This window comes from Marmota flaviventris, chromosome 2, assembly GCF_047511675.1.
Source record: "Marmota flaviventris isolate mMarFla1 chromosome 2, mMarFla1.hap1, whole genome shotgun sequence".
NCBI classification, from domain to species: domain Eukaryota; kingdom Metazoa; phylum Chordata; class Mammalia; order Rodentia; family Sciuridae; genus Marmota; species Marmota flaviventris.
This window is the reverse complement of record NC_092499.1, coordinates 1,573,165-1,597,758: the sequence shown is the minus strand read 5'-3', so window position 1 is coordinate 1,597,758 and position 24,594 is coordinate 1,573,165. Positions and strand designations below refer to the sequence as shown.

The following is a 24,594-nucleotide window of genomic DNA, read 5'->3' as shown; positions in this document are numbered from 1 at the left end:
TGACAGCTGGGGACACCACCAGAATCTTTGGTCTACTTTAAGCCATCTTTTTCAACCTGATCCCGCAGCTGTTCCTTGCAGGAGGCATCAGCAGTGTTTGGCTTCCCTCCGGTCACATTGGTGGGATGGGCTTTGCAGCAGTTTGCATCCCTGGCTAGGAGCTGCAGAGTGGGCTCTGTCCAGGTATCTTCAGACATCGGAGGTCAGGTGTCAGCATGTTGGCCTTCATCCTCAGTTCTGACACAGGTCGGGCTTGGCAGCCTCTCCCGTGGGCTCATTCCTGTCAGCCTGAGAGTGGACCTAATGCCTCTTCCAGGTTGCCTCTGAAGCACCATTGGCACGAGTCTTGCAGGAGGCTGGCGACCTGCTGTCAGCTCAGTGCCTTGTGGCCAGGCTCTCCCTCAAGTTTCTGCACTGGAGTGCTGAAAGAGGGCTGGGTGCTACTCTGGGGATGCTCTGTGCGGGGCCCATGAGTGATGGGACAGGATAGCCCTTCCATGTTCTCAGTGCTCCTCTTGCAGGGGAGTTTTCTCTGTGAAGACCTGCCCTGGTCTAGGCTCTTGTGACTTGAGTGTCCAGATGACTGCCATGGCTCTGTGTTCACCTTGAGGCAAGGGTGCTAGTGCAGGGGCTGGGCAGATTCACAGGAGAGCTTGCCTCATCAGGGCAGAGCCAGCAACCAGGGCCAGGGAGGACTCAACGAGGGGTCATCAGTGACCTGAGGGCCATACTAGGTGCCACCAGCACTGGCAGTCCCTCAGAAGTGGGGTCCATGGCAGCCTGGGGAGCATGTGGGAAGTAGAGTGGCCTGGGCAGCCTCCCTGCATCCCACAGCAGCTGGCCAGCTTGCAGATTCAGTGCTTCTTTAATTAGTGCTTGAGGCCCCAAGAGCAGCAGCCAGCTCTTGCTGTTCCAGGCCCCTGAGGTTGGCTGGGGCTCCCAGGTCTTACTCCATCAGCAGAGAACATCGCCTCCATGCAGCACTGCCTTCAGAAGGAGCAGACCCCTGTGGACTTCCTGCTCAAGGAAGGGGTGCCACTTGGTCTGCCCTTGGTGGGAGGTATGGAGAAGAGCCTCTTCCCGTCACACATGGCTGTTACCACAGCCACACTTCCTGAGGGATCCCAGAGGTGGCCTGTGGCGTCATCTCCACACCCGTCTTCACTTGCTTATCCGTTCCCTCCTGGGGAATTTGATCTCTTGAAAAGGGCATGATCACAATGGCCTTGTTCCACACCCACTGCCTCCCTGGTCCTTGCTGGGGCTCAGCAAGTCTCTTGGACATGTGACATTTCAGCCACTGGTGTCAGGAGCAGTGGCCTCAGCTGTGTTACCAGCCACCACTGCACAGAGGCCCAAGGCGGGGGACTGGAAGACCAGTCATGGGACAACTGTCACTACCTACTGGGGGATGTACAGCTTGGACACTGCTCAGGGATGTGGACGCTGTTCTGCTCTGGGTTGTTCAAACCACAGATGGCCCATGGCTGACTAGGAGCCGGGATTGCTTGCCAGAGTGTGGGTTCTGAGGGGCAGGTTCCCCACGCCTCCTCCCCAGCACGGTAGAGGGTTCGGAGCCTCTCTGTTGAAGGTGAGTCGCTCAGATCACATGGATGATGCAGCTGTATTGCCCAGTGAAGAATAAAAGGAAACACAGAGGCCACTTCTGCAGTCCCTGGAACTAGGAGGCCGAGGCAGGAGGATAGCGGGTTTAAGGGAAGCTTTAGCCACTTAGTGAGACCTATCTCAAAATATAAAGGGCTGGGCATATGGCTTCATGGTAGAGCACGCCTGGGTTCCAACCCCAGTACAGAAAACAGAAAGGAAGGAAGGAGGGAAGGAAGGAAGGACTTGTTTGATTTGACTCACTTAAGAAAGATTTTCTAGTGAACTTCCTCTGTAGCATCTTCCAGTCCCTTTAGGAATAAATTACAGAGGCACCTCTTTTCTCACTGAGAAGAGTAGTTTGTCTTTGCACGTCACCAAGGTCACCGAGGAAGAGAAGGTGTCAGACCTTACTGGACTCAGGGTTGCAATCAGGCATTTGAGGTAGTGGGGACGTACGGTGCTGTGGAGCACCTGTACAGTGTCCCTCCTTGAGGTGGACAGCATGTGAGACAGAAGATGGCCATGGCCCATGGCGTGCCTGGGCATCTGGGTGCATCACAGGCCACCAAGGTGACACCACTGTGCTGCCTCTGGTAAGGGTGCTGCAGAGTGAGGTGCTCCTGAGCTGCAAGCAGCAGAGCAAGGGGCTGAGCAGAGCCTTGCTGCAGTGAGCCTGTGGCCGGCCATGCTGGCTGTAGGTGCTCCAAGTCCCCCGGCTTGGCACTTTGATACTTGCTTCCTGCCGCTGGGGCCTTTCCCACCTGGTGAGAAGCTCGAAGACCCAGAGCTAGCCTGCTGTCATCTGCCTGCTGTCCCCAATTGGGGACCGGACTGGCTGGTGATTGAGCTTGAATCTCCACTCATGGAGTAGGGTCTGGGGTCTTGGGCATCTCCAGGGATTGCAGGGGTGTTAGCCAAGTGGTGGGAGGCCTCCCCTTGGGGTGAAGCCTTCAGAGATCAGAACCATGCAAGGACATCTCACAGGGGTTCTTTTGTTCAGGGCAGTCCTAGGGACAGCCAGTATGTGCACCTGGGTGTTTCCCCCCAGACCTGCAGCCAACATGGCCCTGCAGGGCCGTGGTGCATCCCCTCACAGAAAAAAGCCTGTGGGTCACAGTAGGTTGTTGTCCCAAAGTACTCTCCTTCACAGAGCCAGCCAATCGTATGTGTCTCACCAGGAGGAGGCTGGTGGGCCCAGCCAGCTGGTGACAGTCTCTATAGTGGAGGTCAGGGCTCCCTGGCAACGCTAGCATGGTGTTGCTGGTCCAAAGGAGCCGAGCACAGGAACGGGGTGAACCACACACCTGCCTATGCAGGGAGGTGGGCAGTGGGCTCCTCCCTTCCCTGGGGACATTGAACTAACCTGAGGGCACAGTCATGCCTACAGCATGACTCCTGCCGAGAATGGGGGTGGGTGGGGCTTGAGCCTACAGGAAGCCAGAGATCTCCTTGCCGGAGGAGCTGGGACAGGGTGCTATGAAGGGCAAATGGCACTTTCACAATGATGGAGCTGTCCTTTCCCAGCTGAGGCTACACAGGCAAAGGGTCTTCATGCTGCACTTGCTGTTCAGGGTCTATGTGGCGCCAGGAGGCCCCAGAGTGGACCTTTGTGTACCTGAGTGCCAGAGGGGTGGCTGATACATCCCAGGTCACACCTGTATGCCACTGCTCCTGCCTTGGGCTGCTGGCACTGAGCACACATGTCAGAGCTCCAGGCCTATGGGAGCCTCAGGCAGCTCCTGTCTTCTCCCTGGTGATTCTGGTTGTGAGAAACATGTTCACCTGTCCAAACCCGAAGATAGACTTGAGAGACAAAAGATGCAGGGAAAGCAGAGCTTTGTGACCGTCTGCAAGACCAGGTGTCTGCAGCCAGGCACCCAGAGTAGTTATACTCCGCATCTTCTCCCCTGATGCTCAGGGTCCCTCCCCAGTTCCTCATTGGCTAGTACTCTGGGGTGCAGAGTCTTCCTGAACAACGCCTAGCTTTTACCATCTCCTGTTGGGTTTTAAACTTCCTTAGTGGTAGAAAGGCCTTTCTGGAATTGAGTGTATTTTGGCATATACAAAATTTATCTTTGTTGGTCAGGCTGGATGCTTCCCCTCACCTCCTGTCTCTCAAGGGGCTATGAAACTTGGGTGTTAACTGCTGGTAACCGTTTGCTCTATTTATTCTTTGGCTGATTTTCTTAGATCTTTAGTAATTTTACATTTATAAGGCTAAATAACGTATTCTGAAAACGGACCACTGGACTTTCTATTTCTCACAAGTCTACCCCCCTTTTTTTATATCTTTGGGTCTCATTTTCATTTTTCTGTGCCCTTTGGTATTGCCCTCCATCCTAGACGTATTAACTTTTTGGATGGAAACTGCCCGTGGTAACAAGTCCCATTTTATAGCAGTTTGGATAGCCTTCCCAGTGATGAGGAGCACTTCATGAGGTCCTTTCTGGCTCCATGGAAGCTTTTCTGTTTTCCAAGTCGCCAGGCTGGAAGTGAAGACTTGCAGACTCCAGAGGAGGAGTCCGATGAGCAAGGAATCTCTATAACCTGAAGGGTGATAAAGTGAAGGATATGGCTAGTATACTCTGGGAAATTGGCCTTTAGTTTCCATGGTAGGGGATTCTGTAGCTTTCCCACGTAAGGGAGCCCATATAGCTGCTCATAGTAAATATCAGGGCTAGATAATCATACCAGCAAAAACAAAAGAAAAGAAAAACAAAGCAAAACAAAAAACCCTGAGAAACACAGATCAAGTCTGCCTATGCAGGAGGTTAGGAAGGTTTGTAGGTCTCAAATTGACTCAGGACAAACTTGTGACTCTAACAGAGCTTTTGTGATATTTATCAGGCCTTCCTGTAGAAAACTCTTCCTTTATAATCTCCCAGTTTTACTTACTTTGGGGAGGACTGGCACAAATGCACATCTCAACTGACATCAGAAGAACCATTGGCTGGGCAGTGCACACCTGTAATACCAGCAACTCAGGAGGCTGAGGCATGAGAACTGCAAGTTGGAGACCATCCTCAGCAACTTATCAAGGCCCTAAGCAACTTAGGACCCAGTTTCAAATTTTTAAAAAAATTAAAGAGATCTGGGTATGTGACCCTGGTTCAATCCTCAGTAAAACAAACCAATAAAAAGCCCAAAGCAAACAAAACCCCAAACCACCAACCAAACAAAAACCATTGCCCCCCACCTTTTTATCAAATGCCAAGGTATGGCTGTGCTTGGGTTATACTCTCCTGCCAGGTGTTCAAGACCAAGGTGGTTAAAATTGACCTTGTTCCTGTCTACTCTTAGGGTCAGTGGAGATTCCTCAGAGTTCACTCTTGGAGACCTCTGAGAAGCCTCCTGGCTCCTTTAGTTTTCCTGTACCGGTCATGATATCTGCCAGGATGGGTCAGGGTCCTGCTGACCCATCAGGGACATTTCCCTCTCCAATGACCTTCCTCTTGGCAGAATGTGCACTGGGCGGCTTCCTGTTCTCTGGGGTCCTCATGATCCCCCTGATCAGAAGGTTGGATGACTCACCTGAGTTGCAGGACCCTTAGAAGGGGTCCCATCATTCCCTGGGTCCTTGCTGACCTTAGCAGGCAAGGGCCAAAATATTGGCTGCCTTTTCCTTAGCCCTTTTTCTTCCTTGACTTTGGTCTCCAAGTTTTGGGTTTAAACATCCAGCAGGTCAGTTTCACCAATCTTGAAGCAGAAGTAACAAGTTATAACTTAAATATCTATAATTTTGTAGTTACTCCTTTCATTTAACTGGGGTCAGTATTAGTGCTGGAAGTCACCCTTAATCCTGTCTTCCTGCCCACGTCCCACACGGGTGGTTGAGTTGGAGTTTCTCTGTGTGGAGTGAACTGGCTGCAAAATAATGCTAAGAAATAAGAAAGACCACACTACACGGAAGTAAGTTTGAAAAGCGGGGGCAGGACAGCTCTACGACCTTAGTGGTCCAGCTTCCACACTAGGAGGAGAGAGAGTGTGAGCCTGCATTTGGTTTATTTATACAGGGAACTTCAAAGATTTTCTGTAGAATGTTCTTCATCAAATAAAGCAGGAGGTGGGCTGTCCAAACCCAGTGGGTCACGCTCAACTCCGAAGCTACCAGAGCTGTCCCACTGGTAGAGCGAGGACAGAGATCTCACGCCTTTGGCAGTCTACACACGGGAATGTTGGGATCGTTCCCAAGGGGAGACTTAAGTCCCCCATGGCTCAGTACCAAGTAAAAGAGCACTCAAGTAGCTTCACGGGTGGTGCACCATACTGTCTTTCCTGTAGGTGATAGATTAGTATCTCAGTTAGCTCAGGTGGTTCTGTTAGAAGCAGCACTTTTGCAAAACTCTTAACAGGCAACAGTTATGAAGTTCTGTAATGAGCCTCCTCTTGGCAGAATGTGCACTGGGCGACTTCCTATTCTCTGGGGTCCTCATGATCCCCCTGAACAGAAAGTTGGGTGACTCTGTAAGGAAAATAAAAATGAAATTAACAAGAGCAAAAACATATTCAGTTTGTATAATAGCTTTGAACCAAGAAACATCATTTCTATAATAATCCTAATAACTTTAGTATTTATTTTGCCTCCACAAAGACCCATAAATTTACTCAATCATGTAGGAGATTCTTTATAAATTTTACTTTCTTTTAAAACTCTTTTATAATCTTTAAGTATCATTTACAATTTATTCAATCCTTAAGTTTAAGTTTTTTATTATATCCCCCATATTTGAGATCACAATAATTTTTGCAACTAGAAATCTATCTTTTGAATATAACTCTAAATGTGCTTAATTCCGGTCTACTTTGGAGCCATCCCAACATGGAGTAGGTTTAGAGGCAAAGCTTTATCTCAGGTGAGGGGGGGCTCTTGACAAATAACATAATATATCATTACATCTGAAATATGAATCAATCAAAAGCTAAGAGAGCTCCTAACTTTCTTTTTACGGAAAAAGTGGCAGAATATGCTGGGTGTGGTGGCACACACCTGTAACCCCAGTGCTTGGGAGGCTGAGGCAGGAGGACAGCGACAAGGCCAGCTTTAGCAACAGCGAGGTGCTAAGCAGCTCAGTGAGACCCTGACTCTAAATAAAATTAAAAAAGGGCTGGGGATGGGGCTCAGTGGTCAAGTGCCCCTGAGTTCAATTCCTGGAATTAAAAAAAAAAAATGGCGAAATGTTTCCGTGTTCCACAAAATCTGGCTTTCCTTATTATCTTTTAATAAGATAATAAGTTTTATCTTTTAAAAGTGCATTTAAATTTCCAGAGGCCTGGGCTGCAGCTCAGTGGTAGAGTGCTTGCCTAGCATGCGGGAGGCACTGGGTTCGATCCCTGGCACTGAATAAAAATAAACAAATAAAATATTGTGTCCATCTACAACTAAAAAAGTATTTTAAAAAATTTCCATTCCAGGGACTGGGTTGTAGCTCAGTGGTAGAGCGCTCGCCTCGCATGTGCGAGACCCTGGGTTCAATCCTCAGCACCACATAAAAATAAATAAGTGAAAAAAAGTTATTGTGTCCAACTACAACTAAAAAATAAACATTTTAAAAAACTTTCCATTCCAATTTAAAAAGTAACATAAAATTTATTGATAACACATTACCTTTATTCAGTTACAGAATATTCAATGGCATAAATCTGAAGGAGACTATTGCTACTGACAGTTTTAGTTTGGAGAACGTTAGCTTGGTAAAGTGCTCTTGTAAACTAGCATTAAATCTCTTATGCATTCAGGAAACAGTGTTAACGATCAGAAATACACTTAGTCAAAGCAAACAGATATAAGCCAAGTTTTTAAAATGGCAGTGGGGCCCTTTTATGTAGGATATGATATATAATAGAGTACTTATTGGTTACCTTGCCTATAAACCTACCTTAACTTCCTTTTTTAAAAAATATTTTTTTAGTTGTAGATGGATACAATATCTTTTTTTTTTAATATTTATTTATTTTTTAGGTGTAGATGGACACAACACAATGCCTTTATTTTTTATGTGGTGCTGAGGATCGAATCCGGGTCCCGCCCGTGCTAGGCGAGCACTCTGCCACTGAGCCACAATCCCAGCACCTGGACACAATATCTTTATTTATTTTTATGTAATACTGAGAATCAGACCCAGTGCCTCACGCATGCAAGGCAAGTGCTCTACTACTGAGCCACAACTCCAGCTCTGTATTAACTTTCATTTGACAAATATTTACATTAACACTTAGGGCTTAGAGAAACATATTTAATTTCAGATGTATGTGTATCTCTAGTCACATATATTCGGGTTGTCAACTATTCTGTAATAACCTAACTACAAATCCTAATTCCTTTAAGACTTAGTTGCCCGAAGTAATAAAACCTAACAGAAATTATCTTGATAAGAACAGATCAATATTTTAGACTTTGTTCCATATGAGTACATTAAAATTTAACCTTAGGATATTCCTTAAATAATTTTGACTGGCTGTGCTAACTTTTCTTATAGCCAACTTAATCACATATACAGACTTTTTGAGATTTACCTTCCACAAACGTTGTGCAACTTACTCAGACATTCTACAACTTGTTTACATCCTTAGTTCTGTCCTCTTTCATGTTGGACTTTGACACCAAAATATTACTTTATCATACAAAATACTTTCTAATTCAGAAACATTTTTTCTTCCAGTTTTCTGTACTAAAAAGTATTTTTATACCTATAACTTTCTTTTTTATAATTTTTTTTAAAGCGGTAGAGTGCTTGCCTAGCACGGGTGGGACCTGGGTTCGATCCTCAGCACCACATAAAAATAAAGGTGTTGTGTCCATCTACACCTAAAAAATAAATATTACAAATTTTTTTTAGTTGTCAGTGGATCTTTTATTTATTTATATGTGGTGCTGAGGATGAAACCCAAGGCTTTACACATGCCAGGCAAGCGCTGGACCACGAAGCCATGACTCCAGCCCCTATAACTTTCTTATCTCTTTTTTGTTTGTTTGTTTTAGACCCTTTCTTAAATTCAAATTTTGAAACAATCCTTATGAAATTTCTAAATTTAGACAAATAACTCCTTTTTAGTAAGATAAAATACTTTATGCTTTTTATAGTACTTTCATTAGAATACAGCTGAAACTTTTTGTATTCTTTACATATAGAATTATACCTGTTAGAATTTTAATTCTTAATAACCTTGCTTTTAGTTTAGGCCCAAAAGCAAAGCAAGCTTAAAACTGTTTTACCAACTTGTAAAAACACATTTAATAGATCCAAATATATGTTACCTTATGAATTTAAGAAGCCAGGCACACTTAAATTTAGCAGTTGATGTTCTTTAGTATTTTAACTTTACAAAGTAATCAGTTGTCTCTTCTAGCACACGTATTTATAAATGTCTATCTCATTTATGTTAAATCTAATAAACTCATTTTTAATTTAGGTTACCCATTGAAAACCAAGGTATTAGATAAGTCTAGTTAACATTTTAAATCAGTTATTCCTGTCAAAGAAAAGTCCTTAAAAGCAATGAACATTGCACTTTAAACATTTTATAGGAACTATTTTTTTTTTTTTTTGATTGGCTGGGCACCTAGAAAAATGTGTAGGTTATTAATTTCAAAGACATTTTCACTTTTACCAATGTATATTGACCCTTTAGAAATTAAGCAGAGCCTGTCACAGATTTTACAGTATGACTCAGACATGAGGTGGGCCTGCACCTTGGGAATAGAGTCTGTCAGCCATGGGGGATGCTGAAATCAAAGGTTAAGGTGGGGAAGAGTTACTCCCCCACCACCAGTGGGTTTCCCTTAGGACTCTCCAAAGGAGGAAGCCTCTCTCTCTTTTCAGTGCACTTGAGAGTTGACCCTTGAATAATTGGCCTCTGAATAAAGGCAGCATGAAAAAATTATAGAGGGCTTTAAACAATCTCCAGTTAGATAAAACACAGCTAATCAGTACAGAATGCATTGCTTTGGAGGGCGTAAATGACAGTCATGTAGGTCGGGTGCCTGGTGGCTGGGAACTGAGAGACCAGTGTTTTGTCCCCTGGAGCGTGGTCCCTCCTTGGTTCCTCATTGGAGAGTACCTAGGGGTACACAGTCTTCCGGAACATCACCTAGGTTTTACTGCCTCCTGCTGGGTTGTTTGAAGAAAAGTACCTTTTGTTGTCCCCATCTCCCTGTGTTCTCTAGGTAGGAAAGTCCCCTGGGGTTAGCTGGCACGTGCACAGTTCCTCTCTGTTGCTTAGGTCCCTTCCTTCTCAGCTCCTGTGTGTCCCACTCAGGTGTCCCACAGCAGGTGATCACCTGCTGGTGACCACTTGTTTTATCTGCCCTCCAGCTGTGCATCCGTTCTTCCTCCCTCCTTCCCTACTCCTCCCCCACACGTAATTTTGCATTTAAAGCTAAATCCTATATTTTGGAAATGGACCACAGGACTTTCTGTGGCTCGCACGGTGGCAGCCAGGGCTAGCCTTGGTCAGCTCACTGGAGGGCCGTTCATCGTCCTGCGGGCTGCACACTCCTTGCTGTTGCCAGAGGCGCAGTCTCTGATCCTAAACCAGCTCAGCCCTGTGCACCTTCCCCCCGCTGGGCAGAGGGGATCCCAGAGCTTCTTGTACCCTCCCCACCACGACCCACGCTCTCAGGGAGGCCTGCAGGTGCCTGCTGGGCGTGGAGGGTCTTCACCTCAGGCACATGTGCTGGCCCTGGGAGAGTGCTGACAACAGGCTCCACCTGCTCCCAGGCCTTACCCTTGTGCTGCCCCTCTGCTCCCTGCCTCCTGGCCCTGGGGCCTCTTTTCACGCCCATCATCTGACACCTGTGCCACTCCAGTTTGCCCTCATGCCAGGCCCCACACCCAGCAGGTACTAGGCCTGCCCTGGAAGGTACCTCATCAGGAGACTGTCCCACAGAGGTACTCCCTGGTGGCACTGCCTTGGTAGCACCACACAGTACAGGCTGCCTGCAGTCAGCTGGAGGGCACTGGTCAGGCCCTTGTAGAAACTTATGGACTGTCCTGCTCAGGCCAGGACACTGTCCCTCTTTCTGGCTGCTTATTGCTGTGCCCTAGTTGGTGCCACCAGCTGTGGAGGAGCCTGTGACACAAACCTTGGGAATGTACCTGGGACAAGCAAACTTAGGGACCGCCCTTGTCCAGGCCCCCGCAGTGTGTTCACATTCCTGCCTACCCCTCTCCCTCTGCCCTGTGGACCATCAGGGAGGAGCAGAAGGCAGGAGGTCCAGCTGGACCCCAGGGCTAGGGGCCAGCCTGACCCCTCTCCTTCCTTTAAGTCACTCTTGTGGATGTAGTCCCAAGCCACAGTGCAGGCTGCCTCAGGATGGTAGCCCAGTCTGCAGGCCTGCTGCATGAGTTCTGCAGGCCTTCCTGGGGTCAGCCCTAGGGATCTGTGTCTGCTGAAACACCCCGCAACAGACCGGACTTGCTGTCGAGGGCGCCAGGCTCACATGAAGCCAGGTCCTGGGCAGGGACTGTTCCCGTCCTGTTGGGCCTCAGTTACCGAAGGCAGCATGGCATATTTGCTGGTGGAGACTGTGGGACAGTCTTGGGGGTCAGGGGCCTGGCCCTGGCTCAGCGTCACTCCTGGCTGGTATGTCTCACTCAGATCCTTACCTGATCTTGCCATGCTGTAGCAGCCCGCAGCAGTGGCCTCTGGCTTGCAGGGCTCCTCCGTGGTATCCTACTGCGATGCTCTGTGCTGGCTTGTCCTCCACTAGGCCTCCCCCTGACAGTGTCTCCCAGCCAGTTCCCAGAACCTGAGATGGGAGACAGGGTCGGCACCAGATAGCTGAGTACTGAGGCTCCTGGAGGACCCATGGGCCTTGGGGAGCCTAGAAGGCTGCCCCCACCAAGAGGACAGCTGCCCACTGACTGGGTTCTGTCTCATACAGCAGAGCTGGTGCAGAGCTGACCTTCTTGCCTCTGCGCTAGGGGGCTGGAGTGTGCAGCTCAGGGCACTCAGACAAGTCCCCGGCTCCCTTGGGGGCACCACCGTGCGGGCTGTGGAGTTGAGCCTGGGAGGCCGTTGATTGCAAATGTGCAGATGGTGGGGGTGGGAGCAGAGCGGGGTTCCCTCCTGGCTGTTGACCAGGTGGATCTGCGCCCTGTGCATCTGAGCTGTGGGCTGCAGAGCCCACAGGGGATGGCCTTGGGACCTGTGGGTCACTGAGCCAGAGGATGCAAGCCCTGTGGGTGTGAAGGTGGGGATCCTCCTGAAAGCTGATGGCGCATGGTGGGTCTGTTCATGAGGTCCGGGCTTGTCTTCCCTTGGGGACCTCCCCACCATGGACATGCAGGGGCACAGGGTGTGCTCCAGCAGGCACTGTGTGATGGCGCCTGCTTTACTCCAACACCTGCCACCTGTCTTCCCTGGGAGGCCTCTGCTGGGGTCATGGGGAGGAGGTTGGGTGCCCAGTGGAGGGTGCCCGCCTGGTCTCAGCCTACACAGGCCATCCGTGCAGAGCCTGGCTGACTCTTGCCTTCCCCAGCGGCTGCCCTAGCCCTGAGTGCTGCTGGTAGGGACACACACACAGAGAAGACACCTGTGACCTTTCCTCCTCATTAGCAGTAGCAGCTATGTCTAGATAAGGCTCGTACACTGGGGAAAGCTGAGCTCAGCCAGTGCGAGCTGGCAGCTGCCGCAGGGCCCCATGAGGGTGCCAAGTGTTTGAGATGCTGGTGGAATGAGCCTTGGTGTCTTCATGAGCTTGCTCTGGGAGGATTGTCATGCCACGGCTGCAGAAGCTTCTCTGGCCCAGTCTGAGGGGGCCCTGAGGGAACCTGCTGGGCAGGGGAGTGGGTGGGCAGGCACTGCGAGCCCTCCCGGGTGCTGGCCCGCAGCATTCCTGTCATAGGACACGGGGTGCCTGGCCAGCTGCCGCTGTGGTCCCTGCTCCCACACGGCATGCTGCTCAGATGGGCAGCCCTGGAAACAAGAGCCCCTTAGTGTTCCCTCATGACAAACCCAGGGTCAGCAGGTCTGGGGCCCACAGGGTAAGCCCACGCGAGGCTGGGGGCTTAACCACTTGTGCTCCCCACATGTCTGAGGGGAGGGTGGAGTCTGTCCTCAGAGGGCCAGCAGAGTGCCACCATGTGCTTTTGAGACCCATGAAGTGCTGTCCTGCTCTCGGGTTCCAGTGCTCTTGGGACTGACGTGGTCTAACAGGGCTGCGAAGGTGGCCAGGTCTTCCCTGTGGTGATGCCCTCTGTGACGTGGTATGGCACAGCTCAGCAGGAGGGATCCTGTGTGGAGGGTGGGCAGTAGATGGGCCTGGGGCCCCTTGTGACCAGAGTCTAGGAAGGCAGGGAGTGAGGGTTGGGTGAAGCCAGCTGGCCAGAGGACACCCAGGGGCCAGAGGAACTGCTGAGTGGCCATGGCCAGCTCTGATCTTGTCACCAGGCCACCCTGTGAGTCCCTGCTGGGGAGACTGTGGAAGCCCTTTTGGCCCAAGGGGATGACAGAGGCCTGTGAAGCCCCCAGTCCTGAACTTGCCTCCCTGTCCTTAGAGTATGCAGGTCTGTAGGAGGTCCCATGTCCTCCCAGGGTGCATGTCCGCTGCCACCTGTCACAGGCACCCTGAGTTCCACACAGTTCTCCAGGTGAGCAGGTGGGATCCAACCAGAAAGGATAGGGTGGAGTCTGAGAGCCTTGGAGGGCACCCAGGGCAGGTTGGGTAGAGAGGAGAGAGCCAGGGGCATCCAGGAGTTGGAGAGCCAGGAGCATGGAGGGCCTGGGGTCTCTCCCAGGTGGGCTGGGAGGCCGGGCATTAGAGGGGCCTGGAACTTTTCATTTTAGAATTAAAATACAAAGGGAAAATGGTGTTTTGCTCACACACAAGCACCTCTTACCCTTGGAGCCGTGCACGAGGCCAGGGCAAGGGCAGTGAGGAGGGCCCAGCCCTTATTCTCCAGGGGATGCTGGGCAACAGAGAATGTGGCCAGCCTCTGTCCTCCATTCAGGCCCCAGCAGACACTGAGGTGTGCCCCAGCAAAAGGGGTGAGGACCCTCCCACCAGAGGACACCACCTCAGAAGGACCCTGCCCACCAGAGGACACCACCTCAGGAGGACCCTCCCACCAGAGGTGTTTATTTTGCAGTGCAGGGGATTGAACCCAGGGATGCTCTACTGCTGAGCTACAGACTCTGTCCCTTTTATTTTTTATTTTGAGACAGGGACTAAGTTGCCAGCTGAGGCTGGCCAGGTACTTGCAATCCTCCATCCTCAACCTCCTGAGTGGCTGGCCCTGCAGGTGTGTGCTGCTGTCACTGGCCACAGCAGGTTGTCTAGTCACAGCTGAGGGCTCCGCGCTGCTGGTTGTTGGGGACAGCGTGAGACAGCGCAGCCCTGGAGACGCCGTGGAGCTGCCTCAACCCCCAACAGGGAATTGCAATGTGATCAGCAGTTCCATTCTATGTATGTGCTGAAGAACTGGGCAGCATCAGAGCAGCCCTGTGCACAGCAGCCACGAGGTGCAAGCAGCCCACGTGTTTGGGAACACACGGATGCACGAGCAACATGGTACATCCACATGGTGGAACATAGTTCAGCCTTCAGAGGGGCATCAGCAGGGCGGTCCTTGAGGACTTTGTCCGCCAGCCACAGGACAGATCCTGGTGACAGCACTATGGGGTCCCCGGAGTGGTTGGAGTCACGGTGTCAGTCACGGTGGCTGCCTGACTGTCTAATGGTGCAGGTTTCACATTTGGAAGGTGGAGGAGCCCCAAGGTGGAGGGTGGTGACGGTGTGGAAGGACGAACGTGTACCATTGCCACCATCTGTACACTCAAAAGTGGGGATATGGCCAACTCTTTGTTGTGTGTGTGTTTTACCTGAAAAGAAAAAGAGAAGCCAGGTGTAGTGGCCATACCTGTAATCTAGCAATTCAGGAGGCTGAGGCAGGAGATTTACAAGTTTGAGGCCAGTCTCAGCGACAGCAAACCCTGTCTCAAAAATAATTAAAACAATAAAAAAGGGCTGGGGGCGTAGCTCAGTGGAAGTGTGCCCCAGGTCCAGTCCCTAGTGCGCGTGCGTACACACACACACACACACACACACACACACAGCTTTTCTCTGTGCTGGGCTCTGGGTGGTAGCCCAGGTCTGCCTGGGACTCTGCTCACCTCCAAGAGCTGCTCCTGCCCAGGGGCAGGTGCAACGAAGGAAGCCCAGCTGACCCAGCCATCAGATTGTGGTGGCTTAAAGGGGTGCCCCGTTCCACAGGGACACATGGGCGTCAGGTGCCCTCCTTCATTACTCACGTGTGTCCCCCGGCAGTAGCAGGGCCTCACCTCTGGCACATGTGGCACGTAGGGGTGTGCAGGAGGGGGATTTTCAGCCCTGCAGGGAGCACGCTGCTGAGCTGGGCTGCTAGGTCCTGCACACGGGACAGGGGCAGGTGCCGAAGGGTCCTTCTGGGTGCTGGCAGGCTTCCCTGGGAGGAGAGGATCCCAGCTTCCTCCCTGCCCTCTGGGTGGGGTCAGCCCCCGGAGCGCTGCCTGCTCGGATCAGAGGTGGCTAGCAGGGAAGTCGCCTCACAAGACCCGGGGGCCGTGGGCTCAGATGGCCCCTGCGCCCCTGCTGTGTGAGAGAGTTTGCCTTCGCTCTCTACTGCCTGCAGGCCATGTGCTGCTGATGGACACTCATGATCCCGGAGGGGAGGCCCCACTCCCATGTGTGCTGCCCGTACTCCATGCTGGCCCAGGGTCCCACGTGCCGTAACTCAGGCACCTCTGCCTTGCTCTTTGTCCCCATGCCAGGCCCTGAGTGCTCCCCAGCATGGTCAGATCCAGCGCCCTGGCTGGCGGAGAGCCTGGCACTAGCTGAAGACTCAGATTCCCTTCCTCATGGCCCCTCTCCTCCTCCCTGCAGCACCGGGTCTGGCCCCCTCTTCAGATTGGTCCCCACATGGAGGCAGCTCCTTCCTTTTGCCGCTAAGACCCAGCCTTCAGCATCCAGGTGTCCTGTGGCCACCACTGGCTGCATGGCAGTGCTGTGCTGTTCTCACAGACGGACAGTTGTGGCGGCTGGAGCCGGAAATGGTGCCGCATCGCTCTCTGCTGCTCACCCGGAGCAAGGCCAGCCTCTGTGAGGAGATGGAGGTGGCTTTAGGTGTGCCCTGCGTGGGCCAGTATGAGGGGACAGGAGGAAGAAGGTGCCCAGGATGGCAGGAGGTGCCTTGTGCATGTGGAGACTGTCCTGGGAGGCAGGGCCCCAGGTTGCGGCTCGAGAGCTGCCTTCTCTGCTGGGGCCAAGGAGGTGCAGCTACCTGGCTGGGAGCAGGACAGACGCCGTGCAAGACAGACACTGAAACCTGCGTTGGTGTCACACACAGGGTCTGAGGCTGGACTTTTTTTTCTGGGTTTTGTGAGATGGGGCTCTTGCTACATCACCAGTTTCGTCCTGCTGGGCTGATGTGATCCTCGGCTTCAGCCTCCCAGGTGGCTGGGATTACACGTGTGTCACCATGTCCCCAGCACAAAACTCATTTTGAATGCATATATTAGAAAATGAGATTTGTCACCTCATCATGGGAGCATTCAACTCAAGTTTTCTGAAGAACGGAGTGGATTTTTACTAAGAAGAATGGAGAGTACAAAGAGCAAGTCTTAATGAAGAAGCAGATGCTCTGGAAAAGCGTGATTAGCTAGCAGACTTCTGGCAAAAGTGAGTCAAGGTGCAATCTGTAACCTCAGAGACTCCAGGGGGCCCAGGCAGGAGGATCACAAGTTGGAGGCCAGGCTCAGCAACATAGTGAGGCCCTGTCTCAAAGTAAAAAATACAAAGTGCTGGGGTGTTGTTCAGTGGTTAGGCCTCCCTGGGTCCAATCCCCAGCACCAAAACAAAGTGGGAAGAGGAAGCACACCTGATTGTAGGAATAAAGTGAAACAGATGAAGTTTGAAACAACATCATCGATAAAGGTGAAAACCTTGATAAATAGAATAACCTTCTGGAAAATGTATGAATTATTAGTTGAACATCCCTAAGCCGAAATCCAGAGTGCACCAACATCTGCGGTTTTTGTTTGTTTGTTTTTGATTTTTGAGTGCCATGATGCTAAAAGTGGAAAACCCCACTCCTGACCTCATGACAGGTCAAGTGGAACTTGTGTCCACAAAAGCTCTGTGTGGCACTACCTCCTGGCTGTGCGTGTCTGGTGTGTTTGACATGAACAGTTTGTGCCTCTTCAGGGCCCCAGCCCCCCAGCCTCAAGGTACTCCGTGGTGCAGACACAGACATGCCAGAACCCAATCCAGAGCACTCCTGGCCCCAGGCCTTCAGAGGAGGGCGGCTCCACCTGCGCTCAGTAACGGCCATCGAGCCTCATCCTCCTCGGGGCACACCAAGGGCCCTGCTGGTGACTTTTACTAAATCTTCAAGAAACAAACTCTTTGTGTGTCCCAGAGATTGGGGAGGCTGGAAAGGAGCCAGGCTGCCTGCCCTGGGGACAGTGGTGCCGTGGAAGCCCACAGGGCCCCTCAGGGAGGGTGGGTGAGGCATCTGTGCCCAGGGCACTGTTCGCCTGTCACACTCAGACCCAGAGAGGAGCGACAACTGAGGAACCAGCGTGTTTTTAGAAATATGGAGCAGGAACTTCTTCAACTTGTGGGGTGTCCTTCAGGATCACAGACCTCACCCTCCAGGATCTCGTGCATGTCTCCTGGGCTGTTGAGCTTGCACATTCACTCTGCAGGTGCCAGCTGCCTGCTGCCCTGTTCTGCAGCCGCAGGGCATTCTGGACGATGCTGCGTGGGCTGTCATGGCAGGTCTTACCTGTGAAGTTGGAGGGACTAGGTGGCTGCTCCCGCCCCTCTGGGCTTTGCAGTGGCACAAAAGCGAGACTGAGTGGAAAAGAGAAAGCTGCCATTCGCAAGTGACGTTGTTCACAGGCACAGAACACAGAGGACACAGGTCTGCGTGGTGTGGGTCGGCACACACAGCAGCAGCAGTCACTCTGAAAATAAAATGTATTCACAAAAGCAACTGGCATTAAAGAATTACAGGAGAAGCGTGTACCGTTCACTCACGACCATCAGACAAGGAGTGAAGGGAAACGCAGACTCTGGTCCTGAAGCTCTGCACGGATGTCCCCTGGTTTTGGCAAGCTGATTCTGAAGTGGACAGGCTACTTGAGGGAAAAGTGGAGTCTGGTGAGTTGAGGAGCTTCTCCGTGCTGGGGTGCTGCAGTGCCACCATGGACTGGGGCTCACAGTCAACCGTCTTGCTGTGTCTCCACCTGGCAGAAGGAGCTGTGGCTCTCTAGGTCCCTCTCATCATGAGGTTCTCCCCTAACCCCCGCAGAATCTAGCCACCTCCTACTGGGGGTCAGGATTTCAGCACAAATTTGGGAAGAACACAAACATCAAGTTCTTAACAGGCTGGGTTTTCCCTGGCAGATATAGAGGTATTTAAGTAAGCTGTATGAAACCGGAACGATTTGGAGTGGCAGAACAGGGTAGAGTGCAGTGGCAGAGTGTAGACTAACAGGGTAGAGTGCGGTGGCAGAGTGTAGACTAACAGGGTAGAGTGCGGTGGCAGAGTGTAGACTAACAGGGTAGAGTGCGGTGGCAGAGTGTAGACTAACAGGGTAGAGTGCGGTGGCAGAGTGTAGACTAACAGGGTAGAGTGCGGTGGCAGAGTGTAGACTAACAGGTAGAGAGCGGTGGCCGTGTGCGTGGCCTGTAGCACTTGGACACTCCCACGCAGGAAGGAGCGTGGGCAGGTCACTGCCTCACACCTGACCCAGATGACACCAAGTGTGTGAAGTACCTTGTGGAGGAAAGAGGAAGCAAAGCTTGGGGAGGGGTGGACTGAAGATCAAGTGTCTGGGAAGTGACGTCGTGGACACCCGACATGTAAATCGATGGAAAACCTCGCTTGACATTCTGAGGCGGGGAGGGGACATTTGCAGTGTATTTGAACTGACAGTTAGTATCTAGAATAAAGAATTCCTAGACATCTGTAGGAGAAGGCCTCGCAATAGGAAAACAGACCGAGGACCAGGGGGAATGCCCAGGAGCTGCCCCTGGCCTGGGAGTGAGCACCAGCCACGTGGCTCCCTGCAGGCAGGTGTCCTGTCCCAAGGACGGCTGCCAGGTTGGACCAAGGCCCAGCTGGAGGGATGCTGCGCTGCCCCTCCTGAGCGAACACATGTGCTCACTGCTACCCGTGTGTCACAGGGGTTGCAGTCCGGAGCTGGCCAGCTGGTGGCCTCTGACCTCTGGGCTGGCTTCCACTTCCTCCAGCCATTGCAGCCAGGAGGCAGGAATGGGCAGGGCAGCCACCCAGGAACTGATGCCCACTGCCTCTGCTCAGGCCACCTGGCTAGGGGCTGCGAGCTTAGCAGGCTTGCCCAGATGTCCAGGAGGCAGGACTGGGCTCTGGCAGGAAGCTGATGCTGACAGCACGGGAGACTCGCTACCAAGGAGGGTGCAGGCAGAGTCTGGGGACAGGCAGCAGGCCCTCGTGGGGACACCAGCTCCTCAGGATGTGGGGAAGGCGTGGCAAGGAGCACACTGGTGTCGGTGGCCCTTCTCTGTGTTTCTTTAGGAGGCCTCCATCCTGCAGAGTCCCTGCTAACTGCACTAGTGGACACGGGCTGACCACTGAGCCTCCTGCTGCTGCCTCCAGTGTCTGCTTTTAGAACACCAGCAGGCTCACCAGCCAGGTACCACCTTGGGCTGCCCCAAGCAGACTGGGCAGGAGCAGCACTGGGCACTCAGCAGGTCACCCCTGGGCATGGATATGGTTCCCTGTTGGCAGGCTTGTATTCTATATTGACAGTGTCTTAAAATACTTGTTTTTCCTGGCACTGGGGATTGAACCCAGTGGTGTTCTACTATTGAGTCACACTCCCGACCCTTTTTATCTTTTATTTTGAGACAGAGCCTCACTAAGTTGCCCAGACTGTTCTTTAACTTGCAATCCTCCAGCCTCCCTAGTCGTTGGAATCATAGGTGTGCACCACTGGACCCAGCCTAAAATACACTTTGCTTCATTTCTGTAACTTCACCGTCACTGTCACAAGGCTTGCAAGTACCAGGTGCAGGTTCATGTCGCGTGTCCTTGTAGGCTTGTTATAAGGCTGTTTGGCCTGGTATCCCAAGGCAGCTGTGCTCTCTCTTCAGACCAACCTTGGATCAACAGCAAGTGGCAGTGCTGCTGTCTGGCTCAGTTTCTCTATGCAGGTGATTGTTCTTTTAATGCTGTGTGCAACAAATAGCCTTTCTTAGAACATACCTCAGGACGCCAGGAAATAAACACATGAAGGAACACACGTGGAAACCCCAGTGGGCCGGAGTTGAGCACAGCCGCAGCAGGGAGGAGCCCCTTGTAATTGGTGCCCTGCAGAGCTGTAAGCTCGGGCCTTGGGCATCTACCAGGAAGAGTGCCCCCCTAAGGCGGAAGCCACAGTCCCACAGAGCCTCCTGTTCTGCAGTGTTGGGTCCTCCCAGCAGCAGGCGGCCTGTGCTGCCCCACGTCAGAGAAATGCCAAGGAGCATAAACTTGTAGAACTAGGACCTCTGAGAGCATCAAGTATGAGAAATTGAGACCTTGAAACCCTGGCCCCCAAATAAGTGTCAAGGATGGGTACACACACACACACACACACACACACATACACACACACGGGTTTACAATTAGTTTATAAAAAGCAGAATCCAAATAGGGTTTCTGTTAGCAGTAGGTTGGTGTGTCTCTTACATCTGCCCCCCCCCCACCTTTTTTTTTTTTTCTTCTGGCACTGGAGATTGAACCCAGGGGTGCTTTACCACCAAGCTACATCCCAGCCCTCTGTCATTTTGAGACAGTTGGCAACTTGCTAAGTTGCCACAGTTGGTCTAGAAGTTGTGATCCTCCTGCCTCAACCTCTGGAGCCCTGAGATTACAGGCATGTACCCTGCCTTTCCCTCTCACTTCTAAAGGTTATCACATATCCAGTCATGGTGGTACAAACGTGTAATCCCAGTGAGTCAGGAGGCTGAGGCAGGAGCATCACAAGTTCAAGTCTAGCCGCAGCAAATTAGTGAGACCCTGTTTCAAAAAATATAAAGGGCTGGGGGAACATGGCTTAGCAGTAGAGCACGCCTGGGTTCCATCTCCAGTGCCAAAAAGGAAAGAGGAAGTGATCATATAATAACGTTCCATTCCGCACCTCCTTTTACACAGCTCTCGAGTGCTAACCAATTCTGTGTCCACCACTCTCTTCAGGTCTGCACCTTGGGACAGTCCCCCACACTGTCCATACCCCTCCTGGCCTCTGCACTCTCTGCTCTTGGCATTGCCCTTCCAGAATGAAGAGCTGCACAGCCTGCTGCCACTGGCCTGTGCCCAGCACGGTACCTCTGGATGGTCGTGCGTGTCCGCCGCCCAGCCTCAGGTGGCCCGGTTGCCTCCTGGCCAGAGGCTGCAGGTCTTCCTCTGCCTGTTTCCAGCCCTTGGCCACTGAGCATGCTGCTGGGGATGCGTGCAGGTCTCTGAGTGGACTGGGCTTTTACCCTGGGAGGTGTTCCAAGGGGTAGCAGTGCGCCTGGTGCTACAAGAACCCACCGGGGTGTGTCCGGGTGGCTCTGCACCTGGCGTCCCTGCAGCCACAGGAGCTCCAGGTGCTGCTGTCCCTCCTCTCCATAACCTGGGGTGAGGTCTCTTTTCCATTTTCTTTGTGAATTTGTAGTGCCATCTGAACAGCTGTGTGGCGGCCGCTCAGTCTCCCCAGTGGCTCTGGCGGGAAGCACCTTTCACGCCCCTCGCCATCAGTGTCTCTTAATTCGCTCACTCATTCATTATGTTTGTTTTCATATTGATGAGTTTTGAGAGGGCCTTTTCAGTGGGATAGAATCCTTTGTTAAATGTTTGGTCAGCAAAGACTCTGCTGTCCAAAGCTTGTCTCCTAGCAGAGATTTTTGCAGATTGGCCTTAGGTTTTGACAGGTTTGGTGAGTCAGCTTCCTGTCCTGCCTGACTGCTGTGGCCCCTCTGCCGGGCACAGACTGGCACTGCTGCTGCTCCGTGCAGAGTGGAGCTGCCATCTCAGAGCTGAATGACTTCCTTCTTTCTCTTCTTTCTTTTTTTTTTTTTTAATTTTAATTTTTATTATTTTTTAGTTATCGATGGACAGAACGCCTTTATTTTGTTTGTTTTTATGTGGTGCTGAGGATCAAACCCAGTGCCTCACATGTGCTAGGCAAGTGCTCTGCCCCTGAGCCCTAGCCCAGCCCCAGCCCAGCCCCAGTCCCTGCCACTTCTTCCTGAGTGGCCGGGGCTGTTCTAGCTCTTTTGCTGTTGCATGTAAAATCAGTTTACTGACACAGACTGAACTCCTGGATGTCTCTGGCATGGTGCCAGATGCACAGGTCGGGCTAGGGAGGGCCAGCAGCACCCCTCGCGCCTGTACAGCTCTGTCCTTCCTTCCAGCACTCGGGGATTTCTAGCGTGAAGATCTGCACTGTTTTAGACCAAGCATTTCCTCCTTGAGGGGATTTTATTGTTTAAATAATTAATTGAACTTCTTTTTTAAAAATATATGTACATTTTCATTGTCAATGAGCCTTTATTTAATTCTGTGTGGTACTAAGAATTGGGCCCAGTGCCTCACACCTAGATCAGCGCTCTACCTCCAAGCCACAGCCCAGCCCTGAGGGGATCTGTAAATGGGTGTCTTTAAGCTTTGCCCACCCTCCTACCCCCCACCCCGTGTGTGTGTGCATTAGCTTGTTGCAAGTGGCCCTGGGACGTGTGGCCCGAGAACACTGGTTCAGAGCTAAGTCTGCATGAGCAAGGTCTGAGACCAGGGGCTGCTCATCTCCCTCCTGCCTGTGCCCTGTCCCCGCCTTGCCTCTTGCACTAGCAGGGCCCGTCTGTGTGAGCCACGGTGTGAGAGCCCAGGTGCAGGCCTGGGTCCCGTCTTGGTGCGGTGCCCAGTCCCTCACCTGCAGCGTTAGCCGTGGGCATCCTGTGGCTGCTCCAGGTCTCAGCCTGTGCGGAGAGCTCCTACTGGGCGTGGCACAGCTGCCCTCCAGCTCCACTCACGCACTTCGGGGCTACCCTGCAGCCCAGCCCAGCCAAGGCCCGAGCCCCAGATGAGTGCAGGGAGGACCACAGCTCTCTGCCAGCCTCCTACTCAGGTCCAGCAAGGCTGCCTCAGGAGGGGCGTCTCGTCCAAGGTGAGCAGGCCCGGCTGCTCAGTCATGGACAGGCAGCAAAAAAATGCAGGAGGTGGGAGGGGCTGGGTCCTGCAGGGCACGTCCCCACTAGGCCTCACCTCGCCCAGGCCCCATCGCCTGGTCTGGGCCCTGTCCTCTCATGTCAGCTTGGGCTTGCCCGAGGCTTCTTTTTCAGGATATTTGAGCTGATAATTCAACTGATTGATGAGCCCCATTACTGTTGCGTCTTGGTGGATTTGGGTAGTTGGTGGCAAAGAAGTGTTTGCCCTGCTCATGTTTTGATGTCTGCAGGTCCTTCCTGAAGTGAGGACTCCTGTCCTCTTTCCCTTTGTCCAGCTGGAGGTGTTCTGAAGTCTGCCCACACCAGGCCACGGGTGCTCGCTGCTCTCTGCTTCTCTGGCTGGTTTCACTTAGCTGCTTCTGCTCCCTCGTCCCCTTCCCTGGGCTCCTCCTCTTCCCGGCTCTGGCAGCCCCTCCTGCGTTTTCATCTCAGTCGAGGCCCCTCTGAGGCGGGGCTGCGGGAGTGTGGCCGGCCTCCTGTGCAGCCTTACCCCTTAGTCACCTCTCAGCTGTGGCTTTGCCCCGGGGTCTCAGTGTGCTGACTGCACCACGGTCCAAAATGTCAAGTGGACAGTTCCAGGAAGAGCAATCCACACATTTTAGATCAGACACCCTTCCAAGTAGGGTGGCAAGGGTTAGGTTAAGTGCTGGAGGCCCTTCCTGCAGGGTCCACTGTGCAGCGTCAGCCTCTGCTGCTCCCTGCTGGCCGGTGCTCCCCAGGCAGGCTCAGTCCACCGGGTAGTCTTGTTGGGAAGACACTGCCTGCCGTGACTGGGGTCCCCTGTGGGAACCCACAATTGCACAAGAGGTGGGGTTGGCAGTGGGAAGGTTAGGGAGCACTGGGTGGGCTGGGGAAGCCAGGGTGGGGAGTGCCGTGTGGGCTAGGGTCTCTGCTGCCACATCTGGGAGCTGGGCTCGGGGTGATGCCGTGACCCTGGTCTTTGGGGGCCCCTCTGTTCTGCAGTCTTATGGGAGGGCTTTGGGATCCTGGTGGCCTGTCTCCCACCTGTCTGCTGAGCTGCCTCTGGTGGAGATGAGGCCCTGGCCATGGTGCACGGGGTCACTGAGTGTGGCTGCGGGGGTCAGGTGTGGGCGGCCTTCGGGCGGCGTCCAGGCTGAACCGTGTGCGCCTTACAGGTTGTGCAGCCTGACCCTGAAGAAGCTGGCAGTCCTCAGGGAGCTGGAGAAGGAGCTCACATCAGTGGTGATTGCGGTCAAGATGCAGGTGAGCTCAGCCTGCCACCCCTAAGAGTCCCTCCTGCTTCCTCTTAGTGTGGGGCTGGCAGACACAGGTGCAAAGGCGCAGGAGGCTGCATCAAACAAGCTGGACAGGGCTGGACCGTCCCTCTTGACACCCGTGGCCTCTCCCCCCATTCCCCATCATGTCCCTGGCCCTCTGTGTGTCGGTTTCCCCCTAGCCAAGGCCCTTCTCCACGGCCCCAGAGGCACCCAGGCCCTCAGACTGCATCTCTGCACTGCCCTCTCCTGCTGTCCCAGCTGGGTAGGTCTGGATCTCCGAGACGCAGAAGCTAGGATGATTGGTACTAGGACAGGGAGCCGAGCAGGGATCGAGGAAGGAGGGCTGTGGGGAAGGGCCTCCACTCCCCTGCCACCCTGGTCCAGACCTGACGGCTGATATCCCCCCACTCAGGCCACCCATGCCTGCTTCCTGCCACATGACCCTGCTCTGGGCTCCCTGGGTGGTGAGCTCCATGCCCCCTCCTTTCCTTCACATCCCCAGGCTCCGCACCCCCAGCCCCCTCTGCAGCTGCC

The 24,594-nt window shown here is 52.7% G+C and overlaps 1 protein-coding gene across 7 annotated transcripts in view; it reads left to right on the top strand.

The window, feature by feature from the left end:
* Positions 1-24,594, top strand: part of Pacs2 (phosphofurin acidic cluster sorting protein 2) — a 71,599-nt gene that overhangs the window by 13,571 nt on the left and 33,434 nt on the right. For 6 of the 7 annotated variants that reach the window (XM_027946592.3, XM_071607451.1, XM_071607450.1 and 3 more), the window contains exon 2: positions 23,959-24,046. In XM_027946592.3, coding sequence (XP_027802393.2) covers positions 23,959-24,046 — 88 coding nt within the window. Of the gene's footprint in view, positions 1-19,171; positions 19,267-23,958; positions 24,047-24,594 lie in introns of those variants that run through there. The other variant, XM_027946593.3, reaches the window with a different exon arrangement.